We start from the raw sequence: 23,995 nt of genomic DNA on the forward strand, positions 1-23,995 counted from the left end.
AGAAAAATTGCATCTGAAAAACAATGGTATTTATTCAAAGCCTGAGGGACCATTGCATGTAGCAAAATCAAAGAACACTGCCAAATATTTCCCCCATAGAAAAACTGATTTCACAGACAAGAAAGATGCAAAAATGCAGGTACAAACAGCTTTGCAGAGCTTTAGGAAATTTCACTTTGCGCTTGCATCTTATATCGTGCAATTTTTTGCATAGTTCACAGTGTTTTTTTTTTTTTTTATATATATATATATATATATATATATATATATATTTGACATACACACAACAAAGCTTGTCAGCAAATAGTAATAATCCAATAACTTATTGTATTGTCATATGTTTATAGGTGACCTACCATTACATTTCTACATTAGTATCTTGACTTGTCAAACAAATTTGCACGATCATAGTTCTGAGGTTGAAACAATGAAAATCTGTCCTAAAAAGTTGCAAATAACATTATACTACAATAATATGCTACTGTAGAGTGAAGAGTGATTACAGCCAGAGTGCACACAGAGACGGTAAAATACAGCAAAATAAAGAAAATCAAATGTAGTCCATGCTTTTTTCCCCACCCTAGAGCTGGTGGCATCACAAAACTGTCTCTTTCGATTAGTTGTAGGATCCTTAAAGGAAACTGGTTCCGGTGCTTTGAGAAGTGTGACTACGTTAACCAAAAGAGGATGCTAAAGGAGTCATACAGTCTCTCACATCATGACAAGTGTCTTTCTTTAGTCTCGATGATCTCCTCGATTCTTGCCAAGACGCTCTCTATCAGGTCAAATGTGAAGAGAGCTGACTGCAGAACCTGCAGGAGTGACATGAAAACACTGTTATCTGTGTCCACTGTATTGAAGCACCAGTGTGGACTGATGCACAAAATAATATACCTGAATCTGCATTTCTGGTGTCATGTTGGGCAGCTTCTCGTTGTCAACAGTTACTGTGCATACTGATGCTTTAGAGTCTGTAACAACAAAAAAGGTTAGCAGTCTGACTACAGAAAATTCAAGTGACACAAGCTACATTCACACAGCATAAATGTGTCTAGTTCGGGATTATGAATGAGAGTTTATTGCACCTTTCGAACTGATCTTCTTCTCTTTCATGCTCTTCAGTTCTGCCTCATAATGCGCTTTGGACATGTTCAGACCGGTTCGAAGTGGCTTCAGGTAGTTGTCCTCAATCTTATAAAGCTCCGTCCAAATTCCTGTCTAAACAGATAAGAAAAAATATGATGCGGGAGTCTGTTATGCCATGTAGAGCAGTGGGTCTCAGTTTTGTCTCCACTGACAAAGACTGTAATGAAAAAAGCTGCTTGTTTTCAAACCTTTTTATTTAAAAAGACTAGTAGTGGCAAAATATTAAAATGATAATATTATAATGTTATCACTATTATTAGAAAAATTAATAATTAAATTCCATTTATTAATTACACTTTTATTAACAATGAATTAAAATCACTTTATTTATTTTGTTATTAAGTTTTTTTATATACTCACAAATAGCAATTTCTTTGCAACAGGGTTATTACAGTTATCCAAAACCATAAAAAAAATATTTTCATGACTTTAACAAACAAACTGAAATAAAATAAAATATAAAAAAAACCTTAGTTACTTTTTTTTTAGTTAGCTGGCAAGGGACCTTTACCATTTAGTTTAACTTGATGTACTAAAATTAATTAAAAAGTAAAACTGAATAAAAAAATAAATAGAGAAAACAGAAAATAAAATAATTCAAAATATTAATAAAAAAACTAAAATCTCAATGATACTATATGAAAAATAACAATGCTCAGCAATTTCTACACAATGAAATATTTTAGAGACCATGCTTCCACATCCAGGATCTCACATAACTTTTTCTGGTATTTAAAATGACCAACATTATTTTTTTTTTAAATAACAAAATCTGTGTGAGTGCCTGGACATGGATGTATGCTGTCATTTTGTGAAGAAATGTCCACTTAATATATTTTTTTATCACCCATAGTTTTTTGTTTGTTTGAGTACCAAATGCGCCACTAGATCATTTTTTTTTTTCAAAATATTTTATAGCTTGACTTAACTAAAAAAATTATATTCAAAATAGATTTGATTAATTTCCATCACTTTTCCAGTCCTAGAAATCACACTTTTAAAAATCCCTCATATATCCAGGTTTTCCAAGACTGTGTGAACCCTGGTTCATAAATATATATTTAAAAAAAAAATCAGTTGTTGAGGGAACAAATAAACTGAGAAATACAATGTCAATGTACATCTTGATCTTATTGTAAGGCTTGATTTATCTTATCTCATTTTAAATCTATTTAAACCCCTTGGGAGTGTGTGCTAAAGCCCCCTAGTGGCTCCCAGCTCCAGCACCACCGATTTAGAAGATGGTTTACCCTTACCTCATTCTCCCATTCTTTATCTCGAATGAGCATGTATCTCAGGAGGTTCAGCGACTCCATGATCCTGTTTGATATGGATTTGTCAGTTTTGTCAAGTCAAATGACTACAATGAAGCAACCATTTTGGCAGTAAGAACGAGGCTTTTTTAAAGGGTCTCACCTGTCTAAGTTCTGCAGCAGGTCTGTTTCTGGTCCGTGTGGAAGACACAGCACCAGCCGCAGCAGAGGCAGCAGATGTTTACCCAGGAACCAATCATTACCATTACATGGCTAAAAATGCAATGCAATAGTAAATGGAGGTCCAATGCAAAAAAAAAAAAAAAAGGAAACAAATGAAGGTTATATAACATGGTATCATGACTTATCTTACCTTGAGGGAAAAGTCAATCTGATTCTTGATGTTCTTGATAATGTACCCCTCCACCCCTGCATGGTGACTTGTATTCAACATGCCTCTGAAAACAGAGGAGTGCCATATATGAAACCGTTAGTGTCTGAGCAGCTGAGCAGTGTACATGTTTTGTTGCTTCTATGGAAAAAAATAAAAATAAATAATTTTAATTTTAACAACAGGGCCGTAATAAACTAGGCTTTTGTTTGAACTTGGAGAGCTTATTATAAAGCATTCTCATGCTTAGAACAACTGCTCTTTTCTCCTCCGCTATATTTCATATGCATTTTGTCTAAAGAAATGCGTTACTCACTACTGTAAAGTGACGTGATTGGCAGATGACAAGCCAGAGGGCCAGATTGACTGATGTTTTTAGGCCCTACCTCGTGCACAGATGATGCATATTAATATTATTCGTTTCAGTACACCTAATAAATAGTCTTTTATCAGTTAGTAAAGACAGTTTCAAGTAATTTGGCAAAAATGTATAAAACAAAACATCCTCTGTAACACCTTTAATGGTACTTAATGGTAGAAATTTCATTTGTGGGTGAACTAACCCTTTAAATAATTATATAAATTAGTATAACGTGTATGATGTAGTATCTTGGCATCACTTGTCAAAGCTTTGATTTCTAGAGATGCACAACAGAAACACAACTATTTGATTTGCGATCGTGCTGTCCTTATTTCATTCATAAAGTTTACACTCATTGGTGTATCATATCGTACAAGGTTTAAAACATTTAAAGGTGCCGTAGAATTGAAAACTGAATTTAACTTGGCATAGCTGAATAACAAGAGTTCAGTACATGGAAATTACATACAGTGAGTCTCAAACACCATTGTTTCCTCCTTCTTATGTACATTTGATTTGTTTAAAAGACCCCTGAAGAACAGTAGAATCTCAACATACTGTAACACCGACTGTTACGTAACAGTCGGGATCATTAATACGTACGCCCCCAATATTTGCATATGCCAGCTCATGTTCAAGGCATTAGACAAGGGCAGCCAGTATTAACGTCTGGATCTGCACAGCTGAATCATCAGACTAGGTAAGCAAGCAAGGACGATAGCGAAATATGGCAGATGGAGCGATAATAACTGACATGATCCATGATAACATGATATTTTTAGTGATATTTGTAAATTGTCTTTCTAAATGTTTCGTTAGCATGTTGCTAATGTACTGTAAAGATCCATTTTGAGGGCTATATTAGCTATGTGAACTTTGTTTATGCTGTTTATGGCAGTCGCGAGCTCGGGGGGCGGGGAGTGCGAGAATTTAAAGGGGCCGCAGCCTGAATTGGTGCATATTTAATGATGCCCCAAAATAGGCAGTTAAAAAAATGAATTGAAAAAAATCTATGGGGTATTTTGAGCTGAAACTTCACAGACACATTCAGGGGACACCTTAGACTTATATTACATCTTTTGAAAACGCGTTCTACGGCACCTTTAAATAGACATATCAAATAGTAAAAAATGTGTATGATGTAGTATTTTAGTTTGTATTAAAAGTTGCGATCGTGCTCTGCTTATTTCATTCATAAAGTTTACAAACATTCACTTCACACAATCATTATTGTGTAGTGTGTGATTTTAGAGGTTTATGTATAATATCGTGCTATGCTATCCCCTGGCTCACCTGTATTCCAGCAAACACGAGGAGTTACCGTGTTTGCAGAATATAGTTTTCCTATTATTCAGTAGAATTTGTTATTCGTTTTGAAGCCATTATCTGCACCTTTCCAAATAAGGTATTTGGCTTTGGGCACATCCCTAGTTGTAAGGGTTCTGTTGTACCAAATGAGAGGTTTTCATGTTTACATATCAGAAGGAGGGCATACCTGAAGAACTTGTATTTGGCCTCTGTGGTGAATTTGTCAATACTCAGCTGAAACACTTTAAGGCCTTTACTTCTCTGTGGTGGTGTGGGCAAAGACAAATCAAAATCAACAAATGATAGCAGACATTATACAACACATACACATACACAACAGATCTCACTTACCAAAGTCTGGTCTGGACACAACGTCATAACTTTAACCAAGTTCTAAACAGAAAACAGAAAGTCTTACAAGATCACACCTAAATCACACACAAAACTATTGTTACAATTTAAATATAACATTTTTACCTGTGGAACACTGAAAAATGTCTTCAGCTCCAAAAGATCTACTGGTAGACTATCATCTTCAACTCTAACAAGACTTTTTTCATACAGTTCCTATGATGGAAGTATTAAAGGAATATTAAAATAGGCTGTTATATTATTTCCATATATGTGCATAAAATATAAATTGTTTGATGTTGTAAAGAACACTCTCACCAATCCTTTCTGCAGACGAGATACTTCAGTTCTGTGAATGAAGATCAAATAAGTAGAGTGAAATCTTGTGTGTCAGAAGACTCTCATACAAATATTCAGATTTATAGTCTTTAAACTTTATAAGTACCTGCTTAACAGCAGCTCGATATATTCCATGTTGCACTGAAGAACAAAAATGGGACTGAAAAAACATGCAAATAAATGTCAGCACAAATTGACAGGAGCATTTGTTCTGTGTTGATTCATAATACAGTAAAATCAGCACGGTCAACTGCTTCTCTCTTCACCTGAGAACTGCTGGAAAGATGTCCACAGCTATATGATCCACAAAGAGCAGGTGGCACATGCAGGCCAGAGACTCCTTTGGGTATCTGACCTCCTCTTCAAGAAAGCCTGGGACCTCCCTTCTCTTCAGCACATTACGACTTAACAAATCAGGGAGTGACTCCCCAATATTTGACAAAATCATCTGTAGACATGGAACATAATGCAGTTTAAGTATGAAAAGGTATATCAAGGCAGTAGTTTTGAAATACATATTAGCAGATGCCTCTAGATTTAATATTATGCTAATGAAATTTTATTAGTGCAACTTAGACTACCATTCAAAAGTTTGATTTCAGTAAGTGTAAGTCACGTATGCTCACCAAGGCTACATTTATTTGATTAAAAATACAGTAAAAGCAAATTTTTAAAATAAAATGTATTCATGTGATAGTAAAGCTGAATTTTCAGCATCATTACTCCAGTCTTCTTCAGTGTCACATGATCCTTCAGAAATCATTCTAATATGCTGATTTGATTTTTGAATGATTTGATTACTTGATAATTATTTTTGTAACAATATAAATGCCTTTACAGTCACTTTTAATTAAAATATATATATATATATATATATATATATATATATATATTTCTTTAAAAAATGACCCCAAACTTTTGAATGATAGTTCAAAAGCAATAATTGGATTCATGCGATAAAGGATTGCACTAGTTAAGAAAGTTCATGCAATGTTATACCAGTATCTCAGTAGCAAAGTCTCTCAGAGGGGATTTCTGAAGTGTGTCTGGATCTTTCAACTGCACCTCCAGCAGAGGCTCACTTAAACTCTTCATACAGCTGGATAGAAAAATATAATACATAAATGGCCAATATTAAAACACTTTGTTATACCGTCTAAAAAATTCTAAACTAAAACTCAAAAAATTTTAATCAACTGTTTTAAATGAATCTGCATATCACACTATTATAACTCTAACGTTGAGATTTTGCTAAAGATTACATTTAACAGTATTATATTACATTATTAGTGTGTTTAAAGATTAACCAATTAAGTGTTAGAGAACAATAACGGTAATCTAAATGTAAAAATGGAGGAAATGAATATGCACAATAAAATATCAAAAAGCTCACCAATACTGATAACTGATATTACACCGAAATATATACTTAATTTGGGGATGAAATTATAATCTACATAATTCTAAATAACATAATTGGGGACATACAACTTGAGAAGTTCCACTCTGAGCTCATTGTCCCTGGACATTCTGTTGTTGTCCTTGACAACCTCCTTGATCTCCTCAACAAAGGGCTCCACAAATTTTAGAAGAGCAGTGCAGCAGCGGCACAAGCCGAAAACATCGTCCTCCTCCTGCTCTTTGGTGACAGGCACCGGCAGTCTGGCCACCTGGCTGAGCAGCGTGGAGAGAGCCATGCCCACAGACGAGGCCTTCTTCACGCCCAGCCTCAGCAGCACTGAGATGTTCAGACGTTGGGGGCAGAAGAGGATTTGGTTAATTTAGGACCCATTCAAAAAACACCAGTCACATAGAAGAGTTTTATCAGAATTCTGTATGGATGAGTCAGGATGGTCGACCAGTCGGACAACAATGGAGCTGTCTGACGTCACGTCAGCTTGTTTCATAAGTTTAAATACAGAAGGCATAGGATGTAGTGTAAGCGTTTTGAACTGCGAGAGGTTACACTTTCTTATATGGAAAGCGTTCTGGCGGAAACTAGTTATTTTTAACTGTATTACATATTAAATATGGGTATTTTTCTTTCACAAATGCATCGTTTCACTTCAGAAGGCCTTTATTATATTTTTATTAACCCCTCGGAGCCGTGTGGAGTACATTTATAATGGATGGATGAACTTTTTTGAGTTTCAAACTAGGAATGGGCATTCGGCCGTGTGTCCACTAAAGCGTTTTTTTCCAGCGACTAGTGTACTTTTTCAATTTTTTCAATGGGAACGCTGCGTTTTTTTAACGCCAGGAGCGAGGCGCTGAGCGTCTTTTTCATGCTCAAGCGCTGCGATCTCGGCGTTTTTTAATGGTCGCCTCGAGTTGAAAAGAATGTTCAACTTTGAGTAAAACGCTGCGCTCATCACTGTCACTTTTTAGCCAGCCGTCCAATCAGAGGGGAGAAGGGGCGGGACAAATACAACTCCCATAGATATATCTATGTACAACTCCGACCAACTGTCACATTCTTGCTGTACAACGACATTAACAAACAGAAACAAAATGGATGAGAAATTAATATTGCTGGTCTCCGAACATACATAGCAAGTAATTCCACATCGTGTGAACATTTTTAGTCTGAAACGGGTGTGCCTCATACGTCCTGAAAAATGAAGCTGCGGGCTCTTTGATCGCCCCCTGGAGGCTGGATGCAGTACAGGTCATAAACCCCGCCCGCTCAATGCAGACGAATGACACTTAGGTTAAAACATAAAAATAAATTATGTTTCAAATAAAATTTTCCAAAAGATGGTTCTGGTCATTTAAGGTAGTTGTTATCACGCTGATATATATTCAATTGTTCGTTTTTGTGATAAGTTTGATTTTACCTAGCAATTTGGTGCTATAGAAACGGGGCGTGTCATCGTGATTCACAGTTGATTGACAGCTCGTCTGAGGACAGTCGGAGCTTCGAGGGGAGAGTGAAGATAAATAAATAACTATTAATTTTATTTATGTGAAAGAAGAAAGTCATTTACACCTAGGATGGCTTGAGGGTGAGAAAATCATGGAGTAATTTCCATTTTAAAGTGAACTAAGCCTTTAAAGGGATAGTTCACCCCAAAATGAAAATTCTGTCATTAATTACTCAACCTCACATCGTTCCACACCTGTAAGACTTTCGTTCATCTTCAGAAAACAAATGAAGATCTTTTAAGCTGGGCACACATTTAACGACTAATTCTAAGACTGTGCTAAACTTACAGCGATTGTTTCCTGCGACTGAAGCAGATTTAAATACTTACACATGGAATTTGAACACCGACTGTAATCGCAGACTGAACGCAACTGGCTCTGACTGGACGCGTTTGAGCGATCAAACTACTAGAAACGCGATCAGTCATAAGTATCAATTTACATTCATAATCGGCCTTACAATTGTTAAGTGTGTGCATGGCTTTAGATGACAGAATGCTGTCAGATTTCCTTCCATTGACTACCTTTATAACTACCACTTTGACGCTTCAAAAACGTCATAAAGAGATCGGAAAACTAATCCATATGAATCGAGCGGTTGAGTCCAATTTTTCTGAAGAGAATCAATTGCTTGTTATAATGAACAGATTGAATTTAGGCTTTTACTCGCATACAAACATTGATCAGCGAACATAAACAGAAGCTGAACCTAACTTGAATAACGCACAAGAGCAAACCTCTCCCGGAAGCTCAAACGTGCAGCGTAACGCATGAGAATGAACCTCACTGGTTATGCAGCACGTTTGAGCTTCCAGAAGAGGTTTGTTCTTGTGTATAAACTAACCCTTTAAGTTACCTAGAGTTCTCTATAGAACCTTTTTGGCATAAAGAGTTCTTTAAAATTGAGTCAGGAACCCTAAAGTTCTATATAGAATTTTTTTGGCATAAAGGGTTCTTTAAAGAGACTAAAAGATGAGGAACCTGTTTGTAAAGGCTTGAGGAGAAGAGTAACCATCTCAGCAATAGAGGCAGAATCAGCCTCCTCCACCTGCTCCAACAAACCCACCAGCAGCTCTTTAGGGCTGCAAACCTGTTTCACAAAACAACACTATGAATGAATAATTGAAAGCAGCATGGGAACTTACTGCTGGTAATGACAAGATATCTGATCACAGTTTAAGAACAAGGCATAAATAACCTCCAACAGATGTGACAGGATTGCATGGCAGTGGGGAAGGTTTTTGTCTTCCTTCTTCAGGAGCATCTGTACCAGAGGTCCCAGCAGGTTCCAGCCCATGCATCTCACTATGTTCTAGAGTAAAACAAGGAAAAAGCTTCCAGAATGTGTCCTTCTCCATAGATGAATCACAAAGCGCACTAGATGCTGTGCATCTCACCTTGTTCTTCTCATCCACTAGTATGCTGAGAACCTGAGCACTGTCGCCTTGTTCTATGCAGGTTCTTCCTGCGCCGAGGAATAAATCATAGTCCTCCGGTGAGAAGCTTTCATCCTTGATTGCTTGCTAATGAAAAAATGAATACACACGTGACTGACTGTAGGAGACACATTGTGAATGTACAGTAACACATACATAGACACTTACACATCTCTGGACTACATCACTGAGCTGTTCTAGAGCCATCTTGATGGTCCGAAACGTCTTCTGTCATCAAAGATTTCTGTATTAAAAAAATGATGATATTATGCATGACAACAGTGATGTGGTACAAAGACAAGAGAGCATTGACGTAATCATCAATCATGACATCTTTATAAAGAGCAGCTGGTTGTCACACAGCTCTAACTATTATCATCAGCAAATAAAGCAGACGCACATATTAGAGAAAATGTCTATATAAAAAAATAAACTGTTAATAAATAGACCTCACTCTTCGTCTAAGATTCTGTATAGATATAAACTGGTTCTTGTAACGTTACGTTAGTCATTAGCAAGATAGCTAAAATCTCCATACGACCTGCGTTCTCCAAATAAGCTCTATAATAAGATTATGCGTTCGCGTAGCTTTGTATGGCATGGCTGTTGTTTTATTTTGCTAATAAGATATAAGTCTACTTAACAAGATACAAACTGCAAAAGCGCGCTCACTTACAGCTATACTTTCAATAAGCAGCGCCTCATGTTTGGAAACTGCAGCGGGATGAATCGTGTCGCTGGCGGCTTGCCGTAGTTCTGTGACGTAGGCGGAAAAAGTTTAAGAAAACAAGCATGGAAGCCGGTGAAGTGACGAGAAAGATTAGCTCCTCGAAATCAAAAAAGAAAGGTTTGCTGATACATGGAGCTACATGCAATTTGTCTTCCTAGTTTTTAGTTTTTTACTTTAACAATATTTGTCTGAATATAATCTGAATTTTAGGTGGAAAGAGTGCCCAGGCGATTTCAGCAGCGGTTGAGGCCAGAAGGTGTGTTTGTTTACTCAAGTTGAACTCTGTTTTTGACTCGGTGTTTTTAAGTAACATTTTAAATGAGGTAACGTTCAGTTATATAAAGTGTGATGTTTGCAGGAGGGAGGCCATTAAAGAGGCGCTCAGACAGAAGCTGGAGTTGGAGCGCAAAGCCCTGCAGGTGGTTGAGCGGCTGCTGGAGGACAGTGTGACAGAGGAATTCCTCATCGACTGTGTAAGTTACTTATTTAGCCTCTATACAGTTCAGCTGGAGATTTAAGAAGTTGTTGGTTGTTTTCCAAAAAGAATGTCCTGTCATCTTCTATTGCAGGCATGGTACATCACTTCTACCAATTACAAAGACACAGTGGAAGAACGGTCCATTGCCAAACTGTGTGGATATCCTGTGTGTCCAAATAAACTAATCAACGTAAGAAACTTTCTTGGAATTATGCATAATTTATTACTTACGTTTTATTTGACATAGGCGTTAGTTCAGTCTACTAAGAGTTTATTAACTTTATTAAAAAAACATTTCAGGTGCCTGCTCAACGGTTTAAAATATCCACTAAGACTAACAGAGTCTATGATATTACAGAGCGCAAGGTATGATTTCTTTCCATCACTCTTCTAAAAGGTAATTTGAGATGAAGCAGACAAGTTCGTCTTCACTTTCTTTTGTTTGTTCTATATTTTCAGTGCTTTTGCAGTAATTTCTGCTACAAAGCCTCCAAATGTTTTGAGTTCCAGATATCAAAAACTCCACTTTGGCTCAGAAAGGATGAGAGGTAGTGTATCTGTCAATCCAGTTCATTATAATTAAGTAAATATTTAATTTATTAATAAAAATCAAATTGTGTAATCATATAATTCAAATTGTTTTATCATAAAACTAAAATCATTATCATACAGTATACAGTTATAAAAAAAAATATTTGTTATATTTAATTTAATATTCAATTTTTAACTGATATTATGGCATTTGCACTACGATTCAAAAGTTTGGGGTCTGAAAGAATTCTAAATTTTTTTTGATAGATGTCTCTTATACTCGCCAAGGCTGCATTTATTTGATCAAAAATACAGTAATATTGTAAATATTATTGTCATTTAAAATAATTTAATATAATTTAATATATTTTAAATTGTAATAAATTTCTGTGCTGACAAAGCTGAATTTTCAGCATCATTACTCAGTGTTACATGATCCTTCAGAAATCATTCTAATTTGATGCTCAAGAACCCTTTCTGATTATTATCAACATTGAAAACAGTTGTACAGTGTAATAATTAGCTGAAAACTGTGATGCATTTTCTACAGCATTCTTTGATTAAATAGAAAGTTCAAAAGAACAACATTTATTGAAATGGAAATATTTACTATAACTTCTGATCTATTTAATGTGCCCTTGCTGATTAAATGTATTTATTTATTTTTAAAAAAGCCATAACCATACTTTTGAACCGTAGTTTTAGCAAAAATAATTTTAATTTTAAACAGTATTTATAATAATATTTTTTAACAATGTTTAGCATTTTAGTTTGGGAAAAAATAAAGTGTTCCTTTCTTTTCCATAAAGTCCTCCTGAGGTTAAGCTGATGAAAGAAGGAGACGGGTATGTACATGCTGTTGGTCTTTGTTGTTTTGCAGCTTCTAAAGAAATTACTAATTAATTTATAGTTGTATAAATTGACTGGCAATTTATTCTCACCTGTGCAGAGGCAGCTCAGGACAGGAGATAAAGTTGGTAGACAAGCCTTTAAAAGAAGCCGACATTGAGAATCCTGTCCCAGACATTCCTGAGTCTTACAAGGACTCCCCTCCCTTCAGCCAGAGCGACAACAGCGACATTGAGCAAGACTTTGTCTCCAGTGTGGTGTCTGGACCGCATAAACATGCACGGGTTCACTGGGGAAAACTGCCAAAGAGGGATGGAGTGAGTGAGGATGGGTCGAGTGCTGAAATTAAGCAATATGCACATGCCGAAACTACACAAAGAGAAAATAATGATGAAAGTGGATCGTCACATACTCCTCAACCACAGAAGGACCCGACTGACTGTCTACCCGAACTGGATAAAACCACATCTGTGGAATCTTTTATTGAAGGAATGCTGGAGCCTTTGAATCAGTGTAGTCTGACGGACACTGCAACCCAACAGGAAACTAACTCACTTTCACAGCCTGAGATTGGAAACTCCCTCCCTGCCGCCGGTGGTCTGAACATCACTCAGGTGGGCATGAGTAAGAGAGGAGCTGCAGGCCTCAAAGGATTGTTGAAGGATCATAACAAAGCTAAAACAACTCCTACAGCTGTCAGTTTGTGCCTACTAGAGCGTCTACAACAAACCTTTATGGAGTGGAGAACTGAGGAAACTATGAAGTTTCTTTATGGGCCTGAATATGCTTCAGGAACAGAGTCCTCAGCAAAGGAAGTGGAGGAACTGGATGAAGATGACCTGGATGAGGCTGAAATGGAGATGGGCTTAAGACAGGACAGTGGAAGTACTTTCACTCCCAGAGCTCCAGCTCCTGATATTGAGACGCTGCGAAAAGAGACTGAGTCGCTGGAGCTGAGAGTGAGGGAGTTTTATAAAGGAGTGTGTGTTCTGCCTGAAGAGCTTGAGACTGATGCCCTCAAAGAGACTGAAGATACACAGGTGAGAACTGAATGATTTGCCTTTCAAATTTTCAAACTTTTAGTGGATGTGTGAATCGGTGTTATTTGTTTAGTATTAATATTGTGAATTAGCTTTAAAAACTCTATATTCATTTTAGTAATTTTATTTGCTTTTGTCATTTTTATTAGTTTTTGTTTTTAAAAAAAAACAAAAAAACATTTAAGATTTATTTCAGTTAGTAATTTTAGGCTATTACTTCACCTTAATGATATTTCAGTTAGTTGCCACATTTCTAATTTAAATTTTTCACCTAATAGATTTATTTTCATTTATTTCAGCTTTTTTTTAATAAACAGAATAAAATAATAGTTTTAGTTAATGATAAACACTGCTATGAAGTCCGTTTCCTCAAGTACACACATGTGTAGTTCATATTAACTATGAACATGATCCACTAAAATTTGACAACTACAAATACTTTTGTGTTCTTTTTGAACAGTATACCTGTTGTTTTATTTCATAACCTAACAAAGTTTTTGTGTTCTTTGTTTAAAATGACACTTGATTTTCATTGGCTTTCATACTTTTAAGCATCCAAATGCATTTTCTGGTCTCTCTATGTGCATTCTGAATTCTAAACCTGCAGTTACTCTGACTGTCCTGTTGTGGGTGCTCAATTCTAACATGAGCTTCATGACACCTGGCAGCATCTCTAATTCATTTCTGCATGTTGCATTCTTGAATGACATGCACACTTTTTCTTATGGGCCTCCAGGACAGTGTGAAGGACCCTCCACTACCTTTGGTTGATTCTCATGGGCAGCATCTGATTCAGAAACGCATTGCTGTGGAGAAGCTCAGCCGGAGGTCAGTGTTCAGCAATGGTTTGTCATTCCAGCTGCTTTAGACACAACCGAACATTGCTTTGGTCATAATAATGTTGTCTTATGCATTTAACTTCTTGAAATCTGTATAACGGGTGCCCTGCATTTCTTTCAATAATACCCAGCAATTTGTTATTTAACATAAGCATCTTGTGTCTTTCCAAAGCTTGAGAGATGTTGTGGGACCCCTGTGTCTAACATTGAGTGATGTCATCAATGACATTAATAATCTGGTCAGGACATTCAGGTAAGTCACCTGACACACCATATGAAGGGTGAAGACTTGTGCATTTTCAGACAGGGTGATATACAGTGGTTGGACAATGAAAATGAAACACCTAGTTTTAGACCACAATAATTTTGTATTAGTATGGTAGGAGCTCCTTTTGCTGCCAATACAGCAGCAATTCGTCTTAGGAATGGTAAATACTAGTCCTTCACAGTGGCCAGAGGGATTTTGAGCTATTCCTCTTCCAGAACAGTTGCCAGGTCACATTGTGATGCTGATGGAGGAAAATGTTTTCAGACTTGCTCCTCCAAAATACCTCAGAGTGACTCAAAAATATTTAAATATGGTGAATGCAGGCCATATTGCCCTTTCATGTTCATCAAACCATTCTGTAACAAATCTTGCTGTGTGTATTGGTGCATAATCACGCTGATACATGACACCCCCTTTAGGGTATAGTGTTTGAACTATTAAAGGGGTAGTTCACCCAAAAATGAAATTTCAGTCATTTCTCACCCTCATGTCGTTCCACACCCATAAGACCTTCATTCATCTTCGGAACACAAAATAAGATATTTTTTATGAAATCTGAGTTTTTTTTATCCCCCATAGAAAGCAACGCAATTACCACATTCAAGGTCCAGAAAGGTATTAAAGACATCGTTAAAATAGTCAACATGACTGCAGTGGTTCAACCATAATGTTATGAAGCAACGAGAATACATTTTGTGTGCACAAACGAAACAAAAATAAAAACTTGCTTTGTGTGGGGGATAAAAAATCCCTCTCAGATTTCATCAAAAATATCTTAATTTTTGTTACGAAGATGAACAAAGGTCTTACAGGTGTGGAACGGCATGAGGGTGAGTAATGACAGAAATTTTAATTTATGGGTGAACGAACCCCTTTAAGTGCATATCGTCCTCCAGATTGGTACAGTAGTCCTTGGTAGTGACGCACACATCAAGCACAGACGGGAATGCCCCATGCTTCACTCTGGGAATGCCTATGCTTCACTCCCGACACGCAACAGGCTTCTTCACACCATAACTAGAGTGTTGGCACCAATGAAACCAACATTTGGCATTGGCATGAGTGACCAGAGGTTTGGCTATAGCTGCCCGACCATGAATACTGACTCTGTGGAACTGTCGAACAGTTTTGGTTAAAATGGGAGAGTCGAGGTGCGCATGTAATTCTGCAATGAGTTGGCTAGTACCAGGGCATCCCTTTCAGACGGCTTCCTCTTGCATCAACTGTTACTCCTTTTGGATATGGTTCCTCCTATGTTGTGGTATGCCGGCATTACCTTGGATACCATAGTTCTCCATGCACCCCACTCAAAAAATAGCTCTTTGGCTGAACATGATTCAATCATGAACAGTGGTTCCATGAGACTCAAACAATTAAAACCAAATAGAATTAACAATGTACAACAAACTAGAATCAATGGTGCTCATTTAACTTTAACGAATGGTTTTAGTTTAACTTAAAATGTTTACTCTTTGACTAAACAGGAAGCATTATTTGAATGTCAATTTAAATGAAAATCATTTAAGTCAATTTAACATGAAGCAATCACATTTGAACCAGAAAGAAACCTACAATGGCTTTAAAACAAAACAAATTGTTTAAATAGTCAACAGCATCAAATATATATATATATATATATATATATATATATATATATAATCACAATTTATGGGATGTGAAACTCAAAACGTCATGTCAAAAAGGTCTACACAGTGTCTGAGAGACAAACATAAAAACGGATATTACCCAGTTTTACACTAATTATTATGCTTTTAAAAGAAGACATATATATATACACATATATATATATATATATATATATGTGTGTGTATATGTATATGACTTCTTTTAAAAGCATAAAAAATAGTGTACAACAGGGTAAAATCAGTGTTTATGTTTGTCTATCAGACACTGTGTAGACCTTTTTGACATGACGTTTTGAGTTTCACATCCCATAAATTGTGATTGGCCATAGAGGTGTTGTCAACAGGAAATAGTGTGTCACACTATGAAGATGATTTAGCATGCCTCTGAAGGGGCACTTCACCCTTGGATTGACCCTGCTTCCAGGAATTATGTTTTTCCTGTTGAGGGCCACTAAATCTGAGCAACTTCAAAAACCTGACAGCCATCAAAGCAGTTTGACTTTAATATTGCACTTATTCCCCCACATTTTGCAAGTCTTTATGACATCAATGCACATTCAAAATTGTATGGCATTTAAGTACATATTTGCTAATGTTGTTCTTTGTTCCAGGTTTACAAACACAAATATCATTCACAAAATCCCAGAATGGACTTTAATCGCTGTGGTTCTTCTGTCAGTGTAAGTATCAAATAAATATTTATTACAATAAAACTAGATTTTAATAATTTCTGAAGTTGCTAGGTGGTTTATGGCTCATCAAACCATCGTGCAGATTACATCCAACCAGATTCGGGTCTTAACTTAATCTGATTCTCTTCCTCTGTTTAAATCAAGACTTAAAACTCATCTGTTCATACTGGCTTACGCTTAGTGATTGCACTCATCGTCCAATTGTTTAATGTTCATGTAATGTTTATCTGTGTCGTTTATCTATGTGTGTTGTTTATTTATGTAAAGTGACCTTGAGTGTTCAGAAAGGCGCTTTTAAATAAAATGTATTATTATTAACATATTTGGTTTCTTTCAAATGTCAAACAGATCTTTAGATTGCTTAAGCTAATTATCTACTACTGCTTGGCTTTGCTATGCTCATGCATGGGAAAGTGCCACATGTGTTGGTATTTGCCATGAGAGTCCAGCATGACTGTTCCTCAACCTAAGCTAACGTGTGCTCATATAAAGGCTCAGATTATTGCAACTGCAGATAATACTGTGGTTTTATCTGATGACGGCTGTTGATTGGGGCTTTATGGCACCTCGGTGGCCTGCTGTGCTCTGACAGTGAAAGTATGTGGTAGATGGATCAACAGCTGGAGGGCCTGGCTTTAACAAGGGCGGACGGGAACAGTACTGAGGAAATCAGGGAGCATTGTTTTCTCTTCAGGAACACACTATGTAAAGTCATAAGACGCAAGTGATTTATGTCCGTGCGAGTGCGTGTATGATTTGTGTGCATTTGTTTTTGCTCCAAGTTAATATTTGTCTACTTGATAAAGAAACTTCTTTTGAGAATTGATTCTGAATTTTCAAAAAGTAAGAGATGTTTTACTGTATATTGTATAACTAGCAAAAACTTGATAAGAGCCTTATTAAAATCATTAAATTCTTAAGTAATGGTAACACTTTACAATATGGTTACATTTGTCACGCTTTATAATAGGTGTCTTTAACTACATTGTAATTGCATAAATTTTATATTGCAGAATACTTTTGCTAATATTGAGGTGGGATACGGGTAAGGTTAGAGACCGGTTTGGTGGTATGGGTAGGTTTAAGTGTAGGTTAGGGCAATCTGTGTCACAAGACTTGTTTTGAGCGGGTCGGGGAGTGTGCAGTCAATGAAACCTGTTTTTTCTAAATCAAGACTTTTATTTTGAAAGATGTGCATGAAAGCTGTTGACTCTTCTGTCAGACACAGTTTAAGTAAAGAGTGCCTAAGGAAATGTCTCGGGTTACCCATGTAACCATTGTGTTGAAAGCTGACGTGTTGGGGAAACTTCCTTTTTCTGAAATGCTGAAGCTTGATTCAATCACGCTATTGCACCTGCAATAGCTAATGGCTCTCAAGCACGGAAAGGCTCGGCCGCTATATAAGTCTGCGCCTGAGCACTATTGCCTTTGGATCTTTTGACTAAACAATTGCATACAGCAAAGGCTTAAAGATTTTTACATGGCAGCTAATGCAATGTCTCGTTCCCTCCTCTTAGGGGACCATGGTTTTGCGAGTGGCCCGAGATGTTCCCTTTTGAGATTTGTCACTTCACATTGCGTCAAAAGCTGACGCGTTGGGGAACGTATGAAATCCCCTCTGTGTAAAAACAGCACACTAAACACTAGCTCAAATCTAATAGAAGAGTTGAGCGGGAGTGAACATGCATATCTCAAGATGGCATCGACGCCCTCGGCACCAGTCAACACAGCGCCAAGTCACAGTATTTGTGTGGGGAGGTGACTGAAGCAACAATAATGTAATTGGTGCACTTATGACATAAACAGCTTTGAGAAGCGGAATACCATTTATAAAATCAGCTCTGATAAGTGCATTATTATTTACTACCATGAGTCTAAGATGCAACAGAATGCCTAACAGAGGGTCAGGCACCCTTCCGCTAGAGCCCTGTCAATATACACCAAGCGAACTGTGAGGAGAATGTTGTTTGCTTAACCACATAAGAGACGGGCAGCAAAAAGTGCCTGCTCGAGTATGGTTGAGGTGTTAACGAACACATTCTCAGCTGTACGACCTTGTCGAAACCACTCGCTGAGGAGGGGTGTGGTGACAAGTCTCTTAGCCATCCAATGGCAGCTCATTAAACTCCCTCTTTGCAGACAAAACCTGCAGTATTCTGCGAAGACCATCCTGTTGCTAAGCAAATGTCTTGAATAGGCATACCCTTTGACCAAGCCCAAGATGAAGCCAAACTCCTAGTGGAGTGTCCTGTAGGACAGTCTGCCTCTTGAGAAGAATAAGTCAAGTAGTTGGCTTCCACTATCTTGTGCGGAAGCCTTTGCTTTGACACCGAATAAGCTTTCTTAGTGGCCCCATAGCAGACGAATAGCTAAGCGAATAGAGCAAGCGTAAAAAGCTAGTTCTGCCCACATAAGCACACAGCACGCGAACGAGGCACAGTGGGCGTTCACGCGACTCTCCTTCCGTGACTTGGTCGGGAGGGTGAAATACTTGAAGTACTATAACCTGAGCACTGAACGGGGTTTAGAACACTTTGGGTGTATACCCTTGCCTGGGGTAAGCTTACCATACAGTTGTCCGTCCCGAACTCCATATAAACTCTATTAATTGAGAGAGCTTGCATATCTCCTGCTCGCTTCCCACAAACTAGCACAAGCAGCAGCGCTGTCTTAAACTGGAGCACTTTCAACTCGCTCAGCATCACCAAAGATACCTTTAGGGTTCGCGGGGTGCGTCAAGCAAGCAAGTGCGTCAAGCAAGTGCGACTTGGCAGCATCACGCATTTCTGTCAAGGTGAGCCAAAGATGACACTGTTGCACCACCATGCGCTCCCATGCTATGCCCAACTCCTTGAATGACCTTCTTAGCTGCACAAAGGGTGTGGTCTGTTGCCTAATGCAGCTTACACAAGCATCTGGGTCTGGGCCTTCCTCGTCCAGGGACTTCAAAAGCCTGGTCTGTAACACCTGCAGTATGGTAAGTGTGTACAGAGCTGAAGCTGACACAGCATGTCCCTGGGCGTGGGCTGAGTAAGAAGAGCGTCATGCCTGGGTGAGCTCTTCATGTATCTCAGGGAAAAATGGTTCTGGTCTCTGAGGGGCGGCTGATTGGCGGCCCGCTTTCAGATAGGAACCATCCATCCATTTCTTAGATGGTTGGCGTTAGATGACATTGCATTAGTTGATATTGCATCATCCTCCCCGGAACCGATGGAGACTGAGACTGAGGTTTTCAGGCCCAAGGCTCAACGGTGGCAGGAAGGGAGGCACAACAGTGGGTGGGGTGCTGAAGACTACAGCAAGTCTTGCGTGGAGAGTCTTGATTGCCGCTTTCACGAGATTATGCCAATCAGATTTCTCTATAAGGGGAGGCCGCATCCTCGCAGCCACATTCTTCTCCGCCGAATCACATGAGGGGAATTCCTATCTTCGTTCTTTTGCTTACCTTGGGTATCAAAGGCAAAAACGTCAGGCTCGAGTGGATAAAGATTCATAGCACTCAGGGCGGACTTATATAGTGGGCGAGCCTTCGCGCTTGAGCGCCATTGGTTATTGCAGGTGCAATAGCATGATTCAGTCGGGCTTCTCGGACAAAGAGAGTTTCCCTAACGCATCAGCTTCCGATGCAATGTCGAGAGACCGATCTCAAAAGGGAAACGCATTGTCCTGATTCAGAATCTGTGGTCAGATGCGATGTTGTCAGGGTTGATGTTCTAACAATATTTCGGAACTTATGAAATAAAAAGTGTCTCACCTCAGAAAAATTCATGTTAATATGTGTATTTACCATGGTGTTGTTTCCGTAACCCCAAAATTTGTGTGTCATGAATTCGGGGTGATTGGGACACTTTTTGCCATTGAGATGACTTGTACAATGTAAAACAAGTACGTGCACAATAAGTGCATTGTGTCAAGTGATTAATTTATATACACTGTAGTTAAAGAGACCTAATATAAAGTGGGACCATTACATTTGTTAACTAGGTTGGTTAACATAATCTAACCATGAAATATATTTCTAAAACAATCTTAGTTGGTTAACAGATGTATTTACTAAAACATTATTAAAATCAAAAGTTGTGTATCAAAAGTATGTGTTAATATTATTTAATGGACCTGAGCTAACATGAACTGACAATGAACATTTGTATTTTTAATAACTAATGTTAACCAAATTGCATAAATACTGTTACAAATGTTCTAGTTATTGTTAGTTAATGTATTATTAATTAGTGTTTTTTACCTAAGTGGTTCGGCTTAATCTTTTATTATTTCTTAGAGGAAAAATTATGTGAAAAATGTTTGTCAAATCATAGTCATATGGTGTTATTAACAGGCAGAATTTTAAAAAAAAAATGATAAAATTCAATGGAAATCAAAATATAGAGAGGATCCCTGCAGACCCTCATGACTGTGTGTCAAGGTAAAAAAGTCTCTTAAAATATCAGATAATTTGACCTTTTTATGGCATGGCAAGGTTAGTTCAGGTTGTAAAATATCAGGTGCTGTGACTCACCAGAAATGTAATTAATAATTCATGATATTGTTAAAGAAAACATGTACAATATATATATTTAATATTTTATCATTGTCATTGACTGGCACAGAATATCAGAATACTACTCTTGCAGTGCTTTTTAAAGAATGAGATTGTTTTTGTGTGTGTGTGTGTGTGTGTGTGTGTGTGTAAGAAAAGGCTGCAGAATCATGTTTGTACAGTAGCAGGTGGCTTGTATGGCTTCCCTCAGCTTTATGAATGCTTGACAGAGCCACTAACTCTGAAGAGAGTTCCGTGCTGCTCCCTGTCTGTGTCAACACAAGCCCGTATCTTATCAAGGTCTGATTGCTGTGGATCCGTGATGCTGCGGTAACAGCATGGGAAACATTCCACCTGAAGAGCCAGCACACAAGCACTATTAAACCACTCCCCATTTAAAGATCTGTCCTAAAGACACGGCTCTGATTTATTATTGACTGGCTGGAGGATTTCAGCCGATTAACCACTGTTGTTCACAAGAAGAGCTTTGTTTGGTTATTAGATCCCCATGAGAAATGATTGTGCAAAAGTGTGCTGTTCTAATAACCCCCAAAATGTAATATATGTATATATATTTTATAATAACTTCACTGAATAAAAATGTGTAGAAACAATTTTCACTCAGAAATTGCTAGTCAATTTCACAATTAAAGGGTTAGTTCATCCAAAAATGAAATTTCTGTCATTACAGCTCTGCAGTGTGTTCAACATAAACTGACTCTCAGGGTAGAGAAGAAATTGTTGAATAAAGTCGTTATTTTTGTTTTGTTTTTGCACACAAGAAGTATTCTTGTCGCTTCGTAACATTAAGTTTGAACCACTGTAGTCACGTGGACTATTTTAACAATGTCTTTACTACTCTAACAATGTCTTTACTACTCTAGACTTGAATGTGGTAATTTTGTTGCTTTTTATGGGAAATTAAAAAAAACTCTCAGATTGAAAAATATATTTTAATTTGTGTTCTGAAGATGAAGGTTTTGCGGGTTTGATACTACATGAGGGTGCGTAATTAATGACAGAATTTTAATTTTTGGATGAACTACTTTAATTACACAGAAAAGACAAGTAACAGTGAATTATTTCAGTAAGTACAGGATTAAATTGATCAGTGATTAACAGTTAATTTGCCTTTTTAATTAAATCATTTATTGATGACGCAACAAATATAATATGATTTTGCCCAGAGAAGATGCAGTTTTATTTGTGAAAAATACTGTAATCTTCAGAACACAAACGGTTTGTTTGTCAATGGGAAAGATTTTACTTAAAACATGTTGCATGTTTTATAACTTAATATTCACTAATCTCGGTGTGAATCTGGTTTTTTTTTTTTTTTTTTTTTTTTTTTTTTTTTTTGTGCCTGCTTGTCTTCATTAAGTTTCAGGACTCATTTGAGGCTTTCAATCTGTTTTTCAGCAGAGGGCCTGTTATTTTCCCTTCATGAATAATTTGGGCACGCACTCCTCTGTGCCTTATGTCAGGTGTGCCGCTGGCCTGTGGTCTTTTGTTGAGATCAGTTCAATAATAGATAAAGCTCCAGAAACTGTAGAACAGGTTGAATCCGAGCTGTTGCAATAACCCTTTTCCTCTTTGAGAGAGAACCATGGATGGATGACTCCTGAAAGTGGCATAAATGCAGGTGTTTGTGTTTAGCTGTGTTAATCTTAGTACTGTAGTTAAATATTAGTCTGTTTTATTAAAGGGTTAGTTCACCCAAAAATTAAAATGTCATTTATTACTTGCCCTCATGCCGTTCCACACCCGTAAGGCCTGACATTTCCTCTCTCAAGATCCATAAAGGTACTAAAAACATATTTAAATCAGTTCATGTGAGTACAGTGGTTCAATATTAATATTATAAAGTGACGAGAATATTTTTGGTGCACCAAAAAAAAACAAAATAACGACTTATATAGTGATGGCCGATTTCAAAACACTGCTTCAGGAAGCTTCGGACCATAATGAATCAGCGTGTCGAAGCATGATTCGGATTGCGTGTCAAACCGCCAAACTGCTGAAATCACTGATTCGACACGCTGATTCATTATGTTCCAAAGCTTCATGAAGCAGTGTTTTGAAATCAGCCATCACTACATGTCGTTTTGTTTTTTTGGCGCTACAAAAATATTCTTGTCGCTTTATAATATTAATATTGACCCACTGTACTCACATGAACTGATTTAAATATGTTTTACATTAATGAATCTTGAGAGAGGAAATGCCATTGCTCCCTATGCAGGCCTCACTGAGCCATCGGATTTCCACTAAAATATCTTAATTTGTGTTCTGAAGATTAACAAAGGTCTTATGGGTGTGGAACGGCATGAGGGTAAGTAATAAATACATTGTTTTCATTTTTGGGTGAACTAACCCTTTAAATTGCAAGGGTGTACAAGTTTTTTTTTTTTTTTTTTTTGCTCCGTGAAAATTTTTATAGTGCTCTGGAGAGATAATTGCTATTCTCACTGTATTTAGTTTGATTTGATTCTGTTTACATGCCAGTGGTGCTAAACTCTGTTTGTTTTAGGTTAACAGAAGTGTCACCATTGCTGAGAGAGTCACTGGCAAGTCCGTCTTCATTGGAGTACATCTCTTCTCTCATGAGAGAGCTGAAACTGGAGGACAGAGATCTACACAACCTCGTGATGCTCTTCAAACCCTGTGTTACTCCACAAACATAATGTACAGCACACACATTATAATAAAAGCCTACCTAATTCAAAGATTTTATGCAGCCTTTTATTTTCATTAGTCCATATTATATTTAAGTAATTAATGATATCTTATTTACTTGCACAAAATTAACTGATATAGAATCAAATTCAGATTTACATGAGCGTTTAAAAAAAAAATACTGCTTCACTCTTCACTC

At 37.3% G+C, this 23,995-nt stretch overlaps 2 protein-coding genes across 2 annotated transcripts; one reads left to right on the forward strand and one right to left on the reverse strand.

Moving 5' to 3' along the window:
* Window positions 1-45: 45 nt before the first annotated feature.
* glmna (glomulin, FKBP associated protein a) lies at window positions 46-10,264 on the reverse strand. The gene is made up of 19 exons (XM_067362915.1): window positions 10,187-10,264; window positions 9,679-9,754; window positions 9,472-9,597; window positions 9,273-9,386; window positions 9,056-9,164; window positions 6,638-6,887; window positions 6,149-6,248; window positions 5,416-5,597; window positions 5,256-5,309; window positions 5,129-5,159; window positions 4,937-5,026; window positions 4,811-4,852; window positions 4,647-4,720; window positions 2,773-2,857; window positions 2,563-2,672; window positions 2,403-2,466; window positions 1,086-1,218; window positions 895-971; window positions 46-812 (listed from the first exon to the last, which is right to left on the reverse strand). Exons 2-19 carry the CDS (start codon window positions 9,715-9,717, stop codon window positions 717-719), a joined length of 1,776 nt encoding a protein of 591 aa, XP_067219016.1. The 5' UTR covers window positions 9,718-9,754; window positions 10,187-10,264; the 3' UTR covers window positions 46-716.
* Window positions 10,265-10,283: 19 nt separating this feature from the next.
* On the forward strand, window positions 10,284-23,918 carry rpap2 (RNA polymerase II associated protein 2). The gene is made up of 12 exons (XM_067362922.1): window positions 10,284-10,357; window positions 10,451-10,496; window positions 10,599-10,713; window positions 10,810-10,908; window positions 11,019-11,084; window positions 11,178-11,266; window positions 12,059-12,094; window positions 12,199-13,138; window positions 13,875-13,966; window positions 14,150-14,230; window positions 16,503-16,571; window positions 23,651-23,918. Exons 1-12 carry the CDS (start codon window positions 10,303-10,305, stop codon window positions 23,802-23,804), a joined length of 1,842 nt encoding a protein of 613 aa, XP_067219023.1. The 5' UTR covers window positions 10,284-10,302; the 3' UTR covers window positions 23,805-23,918.
* The last annotated feature ends 77 nt before the right edge of the window (window positions 23,919-23,995 follow it).

Source organism: Chanodichthys erythropterus, chromosome 16 (genome assembly GCF_024489055.1).
Source record: "Chanodichthys erythropterus isolate Z2021 chromosome 16, ASM2448905v1, whole genome shotgun sequence".
Taxonomy (NCBI): domain Eukaryota; kingdom Metazoa; phylum Chordata; class Actinopteri; order Cypriniformes; family Xenocyprididae; genus Chanodichthys; species Chanodichthys erythropterus.